Genomic DNA, 7,465 nt, shown 5'->3' on the forward strand with positions numbered 1-7,465 from the left:
CAAATGATTCCAGAGGCTAAAATATAAGTGGTAGTAGCAGCGGTAGTGGCTGGATGGTACTACCGCTTCCAAGTGGTACTGCCGCTCTACTTCCTCTTAACGTATTGGGCTACAGCGAGAGTAGTGGTAGTGGAGCGGTGGTACAGGCGAAAGTACCGCAAGCAGTACTACCGCCCTACTGCCGCTCAACTACCACTGAGAGCGAAGAGACAACAAAAGACTCAAAATAAGCTGTATTGCCCATGACATAGGACCGCGGAAGTACCGCGCAAGCGGTACTACTAGTGAAGTGCAACACAAAGGCCTAAGCAAAGTAGAGGGATGTAGGAAAACTAGAACTGCCATAACTTCTGCAAATGAGCTTCAAATACAACAAACTCAAGCGTGCTGGATAGATAACGATAAATACTATCTAACAATGAAATTAACTCCACGGATGAAGAACCGGCATTAATTCCATGGATGAAGAGCCAACAAATATTATACAACAGTGCATTATAGATACGTTGGTTATAGTAAGAAGTGCCAGGGCCTCTTTGTTCCCTGGTTTTGAAAACAAAGATGTAAATTTCGCATAAATAAAAAACATGAAAAATTGTACAACCTTTGATCCATGCGACAATTAATATGGATGGTAGGGCGTAACCTAAATCATTTGAGCTTTCAATTATGATGCGTGTCATAGTTGGCGCAAGCAGAATTGTAAAATTTCAAAATATCTCATCATTTGCTAGAAATCCTATGGGATCCTAGTGTAGAAAAAAATTCATAGGATTTCCAAAGCAATAATGCTAGACCTACAAAGAATTTACAAATGTTTTACTTAACTTTCTAAACTACAATTCTCTTCACCCTGAATTTTGCTGGGGAGTGGATCTTCAACCCACTAATCCACTATCAATCAGAGTTCTCCATATCAGCTTGCCTGTAAAAAATTTAACTAACATTCTGTAGATGTGGTACTCTTTTCGAAGGGTTCATTCCTATCTTTTATGATCTCCGTGGGATTTCCTAGAGATTTTTTTACAGTACCTTACCCTCTATGAGGAGAGGTGAGAGTACCATAAATATCTAAGAGTCCGCCCGCACTGGTAACGTGGGCAATTTCTCGTGGCTAGTATTGACTTTTCTTTCCGATCAAGTCCATTGTTTTCTTGCCAGCGACCCCCAAACGACGCATAGTTCTTCGTCCTCTCCCCTCCTTTGTGTTGTCGGCTCCTTCATCTTGTGGCATTCTTTTTTGCAATGCATACAAGAGGGCAAAATAATACCGCTCACTGCATCAATACATGAAGCAGTTAAATCCAGAAACATGCTTGCACATGGGCATTCATATTGACATATTCATGTGAATTGGGTGTTTGTATTGAAATGTGTTATTCGTGGTAGTTACTCCATAGTGGCGCATTTGTGTTGTATGAAGGTATTAATGCATCCAAAAACAATAATGTTTTCTTCTAGCTTTCTAATGTCTTTTTGTATCGTTTACCCCGGAGGGGTAGACACCTTCCCAGCCGCGCTTGGCCGCACAATTGCCTTGCGATACGCAAAGTCGTTTGATTCCTCGTAGTTGCCTGCATGGTTTTATGTTTTAGCTTCTGAAACTTAGTGAAATTATCATTCGTTCCTACCTGGTTTTGGCAGGTGAAACTTAGTGAAGTTGTAAAAATATGGTATACCATATTCAAAAGTGGTTTGATTTCAGTGCACTCGTCACTAGGACCCCAATATGCAAACTAAAAATAAAGTAGGCTTTTTGTTCAAAAGAGATAATATATTCAAATCGAAAATCCTAAAGAAAAAGCATGAGATAGGGTTGGTGTCCCTACACCTGCGTGTCACTATGTATCTTTTATCAATTACATTACTTAATTTCCAATTTTACTACTCCCTCCGTTCCACTATATAGTGCGCATGGTTTCAGGCACATATACCAATCAGTGACCTGGCGCTTAATTTTGGACGCTGTTACCCCCGCTTGTCTTGCCTCCAGCCCGTGTGCATGTGGGCGTACTTTCTGATCAGTGGAAAGCCAAACCAGTAGGCCACCACAGGACCATCACGCGCCACCGCAGGGATAGCAAACCGCGCGAGATACTACGGCGGGGTCCGCGGCTGCGACTTAGCGGCGGCGGGATCCGCGGCTGCGGCGGTGACCTCGACAACCTCGCCATCTCTCCACCGGCTCGCCGTGGCCGTCATAAATCACGAAGAAGTCCTGGCGGCCGCTGCCCTTGTCCCTTCCTCCGCGCGCGACCGGAAGGACGGTGTCGACACGGTCCACACCTCGAGCTCCTGCTGCTCCCCCTCCTCCTCTGCCACCTAGGAGGTGGCCGTGGCCTCTAGATCTGGGGATAGAAGAAGGGGCCGTGCTGGCCTGCAGCGGACGGGATCGACTTGGGAGTACTAGTCCACTTGATGTGGCTGGCAGCGGAGATGTTTGCCAGGGATGCGACGGACACGGGGATGCCAATAGCCGACGCAACGACGCCGGAGGCCGGCCGTGGACGCGAAGATGCCGGCAGTTGACACGGAGATGCCAGAGACGCCGGATGCGGACGCGGCGATGCCGGAGAGGCCGGCCGCCAGCAGCGGACGCGAAGATGCCAGAGCCGGCAGAGGACGCGGAGACACCGACTTCCTGCTGCTCCCCCTCCGCGTCTGCCGCCGCGGGTCGATTCCCGCTGCCACCGGTCCAATCCGTTTGTCCTGGAGGAAGGGGATACACGCTAACGTTGCGTGTGTGCCTGTGCCGCTGCGGGGTTAGTTTCGTCCAAAAGAGCCCAAAGTAGCTAATGCGCACTACATGTCGGAATAATGCCAAAAAATTTATGCGCATTACATAGAGGAACGGAGGTAGTAGCAGACATGACTGTTTATATCATCGCCCTTTTGCAGAGAAGTCAAAGAACGGCGCCAATAAATAGAAAAGGTCGATATATCAAAGAATAGAAAGACAAAGAAAGTCATACGCACAGTACACTCATGGGGTGCAGCAAGAGGGCACGACAAGGCTTGTAGGGCCCACCATACGCACAGTACACTTCATTGATCAGTGTATTTATAGAGGAACAAAGGAGGTCGAGCCACCAACAAAGAAAAATTCTTCAAAGCCAAAATATGTCCCAACTCCCTTCTTCACGTAAATCCGTGATAGATTGCTAAGGATTGGTTTGTACCTTTTTTATTGTTTCATACTATTATATTATCAATCTTGGATTCTTTATATGCTATTTTACATTATTTTTTAGGATTAACCTATTAAACTAGTGCCCTATGACAGGTTCTGTTTTTTTTGCTTGTTTTTGGCTTTTCAGAAAATCAATACCAAACGAAGTCCAAACATGATAAAACTTTACGGTGATTTTTTCTGGACCAGAAGGGACCCTGGAAGGTTCGGGAGGAGGCTAGAAGAGCTACGAGAGAGCCACGAGCTCACATGGGGCCCCACGCAACTCTGTTTGACCTAATTCCAAGCCTATGAATTCACATATATTCCCAAACCAACAAGGAGCCACCCGAAACACCTTTTCTGCCGCCGCAAACTTTTGTTCCTTCGTGATCCCATCTGGAGGCCTTTTCCGGTACTCCGCCAGAGGGGAAATCGATCAAAGATGGCTTCTCCATCATCCTTGCTGCCTTTTGATAATGCGTGAGTAGTTCACCACAGACTTATGGGTCCATAGCTAGTGGCTAGATGGCTTCTTCTCTCTATTTGATATTCAATAAAATGTTTTCCTCGATCTTCTTGGAGTTGAAAGAGCATGGTGCCCCCATGTTTGGTTTTCGTAATTGATGACAATCTCTATGAACTAATGGTTGCCATGGGCTATATTTGAAGGGTTTGTCCATAGACATTTCTTGAAGTCCATTTGTTGGTTTGAAGGAGATTACGTGATGACCAAGGTGTTATTCAAGGAATTTATCCAAAGATTGGTCATGTGAGATTGAGCTTATTGCAAGCATATCTTGAAGAGGAAGATTGTGTGAACATTCATGGTTAGCTTCAAGACATCATCTTTACGAAGAGAGAAGATAACAAACAAAGCGTAGAAGATGTACCGAGTGGGATCAAGTGATCCCATGGTATGGTAAGCATTGTCAATTACGCTTTGTGTACTAACCCATGGTCTACGTGAGAGTTCGACATGGGGTTAGGTATGTTTCCATGGGCTTGTGTCAAGAGGAAGATCTCATACAACCCATGAAGGATGACATCAAGTGGTGATCGTCATAAAGATTACTATGTGCAAGTTCATGTGGAGCATCACGAAGAGATCATACTTGAAGTTTGTCGTCCATTGTGATGACAATGGAATTGTGAAGATGTGCCGAAGAGTGGCTCACCCATAGTTGAGTATGGGAGAGAAATCTACTAGTCTTCACTGAGCCAGCACAATTAAGAAAGGTGGTCCAACTTGAGAAGGTCAAGATTGTCATCATATAGATCAAGTGGACTATGCGCAAGGCAAAGGTTTGCCCTTGATAGGTTTTCCATTTTACCGGTCTCATGGTGATAGTTGCGAGACCGGGTTGTAAGATTGATTGTCGTACTATCAAGGGGGGCTCTCGAGTGAGTAGCTTGATCGTATCGTTCGTAAAGAGCTCAAACCATTGCATCCTTGCGTCATCTTTTTTGGTTCTTATCTGGTATTTCTCTTTATAAGTTTTAGAGCTTATGATCATCTTCATGATAAAATTAAGTTCATCGAAAATGAAGTACATATGCATCTTCTATGATGTTTTTGATGATAGAGTTAATTCCAGATCTTCATTCGTAAAGGTTTCACATCTCTATATCATAGGCATGTCTTTGTTTAGGCTCATCATTTGTAGAGTCTTGTTAACGAAGGGATCAAGATAACCGACAGTTTTTTTTATGTAACCGACAGTTCCCGATGTATCAAGTCAGATTCCTATCAATGTCCACTATCCACTAAACCATATGAATAAACAGATAAAAAGGAAGAAGCCAGCGACATCTGGGCATTTTCTTGTCGACGCATGCAGCAAAGTGAATGCAGAAAGGGTTGTGCTACGACGAGATTCGGGCAGAAAGGCTTGCCTGGGACTGAATCGGCCGTGCAATCAGTGTGTGACCGACACAAAACGCAGATACACAGTGAACACACTGCTCATAAGCCACCACCACCGTGGATCTCAGCTATGCGACAAGACAAACAAAATAAAATTTCTCTAGTAGGAGTATAGTATCATGTCACAAATGATTCTTACATTCCATGAAGGATTAGTTAGTTGGTGGCTTTTCCCACCAAATCCAATCGCGACCCAACCCCCCGAATCGGGGAGCTTATTTCCGGTTAAACTACTGCACACCACCACCCTACATCAGTCCATCCAAACAACCAACCCAATATACTGTACTACTTCTACTAATTTAATCATCACATAAACAAGTCAATTCCTCTCGCCTCCGTCTTCGACTTCTTCTTTGGCTCCGTCGTCGTGCTCGGCCCCGGTCAGTTCATGTCGAGCATCCCTTCGTGGAAGGCGGCGATGCGGTCGGGCGTCACGCACTGGGTGATGAGCCGCGCCCCGGGCTTGTGCGCCCACGGCTTCACCAGTATGCACGTCGCGATGTAGTCCAGGTTCGTCAGCGGCACGACGTGCGCCGGCGGCCCCCAGCCGTAGTCCACCTCGGCGAACCCGAGCCGCGTCCAGTCCGACACCAGCAGCGTCCGGTAGTCGGACGTGATCTGGTACGGGTCCACGCCGCCGTCGGCGCCGGCCTCCCCCGTCGCCCACCGCCCGAACTCCGACGGCATCCGCCTCTTCCCGTCCTTGATGATCTTCACCACTTCCGGGATCGTGGAGCCGGACACCTTGCCGGCGGGCGCGGAGACGCGCATGATGTAGTAGCAGTTGCCGTAGAACCCGGCACCGGCGCGCGGGAGCGAGGCGTGCAGGAGGGGGCGCGCGTTCATGGCGAAGCAGAGGTGGACGGTGGAGTCCGGCTCGAAGCCCGCCGCGCGGGTGCGGCTCTGCCACGCCTTGGCCACGAGCACCTCGAACGCCGAGCACCAAGATCCGGTGTGCGACGAGTTGTACTGGGACTTGAAGTGGTTGATGTAGTCCGCGGAGATGTCCATGGCTAGGTACTCGAGCCGCTTGGCGCCCGCGGGGCTCGGCAGGCTGCCGATGACGGCGCCGGCCGGGTCGGGGATGGCCTCGCGGCCCCACTGCGGCTCCACGGTCAAGTCCTCCACGCTGCGGCCGCGGGCGAGCTCCCCGACGGCTGCCATGAACTGCGCGGCGCCCGGGCCGTCGGCGACGGCGTGGCTGAAGCGGAAGCCGACGACGAAGCCGCCGCAGGCGAAGGTGGTGACCTGGACGAGCAGGACGAGCTTCCGCGGGTCCTCCTCCTGGGCGGGGATGGGCGGGAGCAGCTCGTCCTTGGCGATCATGATGGGGTGCTCCAGGTACTCGACGTCCTCGAGCGCGCACCCTGCCGCGGCCTCCGTGAACCAGACGCCGCTGCCGCCGCCGCAGTCGACCTGCAGCAGCCCACCTTCCTCCGTGAACCCGAGGCGGCCGGCGAGCGGGTAGTACTGCACCAGGGCCTGCGCGAGGGCCCGCTCGATTGTCCCCGCCGGGCCGGCGTCACCGCCGTCCCGGTCAGGGGCCGGCTTGAAGACGTGCAGCGACTCGATGAGCGCCATCTGGGTGGGGTAGCGGTCGAGCCAGGAGAGGCGGAGCGGGCCGGCCGGCGTGGGCTCGGCGGGGGTGACCAGGCGCTGCGCCAGCCGCTCGACGGACTTGGCGGCCGCCATGGGTGGGTCGGGGGCAGGAATGCTGCGATGGGGATCGGGGCTGGCGAGAGGGAGAATTGGTTGGCCGGAGGGGAAGCGCGTCGTGGCCGTATTCAATCGGCTGCCTGGCTGGCTCGCTGCTGGTTGCTTTGACTTGGCAGGGGAGGCGGACGCGCGTCGTATTTATAGGGCCGACGTGCGCGGGCGAAAGGGCTCGTGGTGACGAGGATGGGTGTCGGACGAGTGAATGCCGGAAGGTGTCTGGGATGAGTTCTTTTTTTTTTCTTGACCGGGATGATATTTTTGCTTGGCTGGGTGGGGTGGGGTGGGGTGGGGGAGAAAGGGCAAAGGACAAAGGTGGTGGAGCGGCGCGGCGCTTTCGTGGCGCTATCCACTCGCAGCCTCGTGTTCCAATCCATAGGATAGGCAGGCTACAGCACGCGCCAGCAGTCGTCCATCAATTATCATGGCACGGGCGCCAGCATCAGCTCGCCACCATCATCGTGGAGTGCTAGGCTGCTAGCTGGTAATGTATCTCTGTCAGTACAGGACTGCATTAGCTGATTAGCAGGTACACGTATGCATGCATGGTGTATTCGAACCGACAGTGGCATGAACTAATTGATCTGTCCATTAATTCAGGCAGGGCTAGTGTCAGCAAAGATCGGTAGAAACAAAAGGTGGTGGGTGCAGCG

The 7,465-nt window shown here is 50.7% G+C and overlaps 1 protein-coding gene across 1 annotated transcript; it reads right to left on the reverse strand.

Moving 5' to 3' along the window:
• Window positions 1-5,182: 5,182 nt before the first annotated feature.
• LOC119267316 (acyl transferase 7-like) lies at window positions 5,183-6,920 on the reverse strand. Its single transcript, XM_037548682.1, has one exon. The coding sequence runs from the start codon at window positions 6,789-6,791 to the stop codon at window positions 5,481-5,483; it is 1,311 nt and encodes a 436-aa protein (XP_037404579.1). The 5' UTR covers window positions 6,792-6,920; the 3' UTR covers window positions 5,183-5,480.
• Between the last annotated feature and the right edge of the window lie 545 nt (window positions 6,921-7,465).

Source organism: Triticum dicoccoides, chromosome 3A (genome assembly GCF_002162155.2).
Source record: "Triticum dicoccoides isolate Atlit2015 ecotype Zavitan chromosome 3A, WEW_v2.0, whole genome shotgun sequence".
In the NCBI taxonomy this organism is placed as follows: domain Eukaryota; kingdom Viridiplantae; phylum Streptophyta; class Magnoliopsida; order Poales; family Poaceae; genus Triticum; species Triticum dicoccoides.

Excerpts from the sequence above, each read along its gene's own strand:
- LOC119267316 (XM_037548682.1), bottom strand. The coding sequence starts at position 6,791 with ATGGCGGCCGCCAAGTCCGTCGAGCGGCTGGCGCAGCGCCTGGTCACC.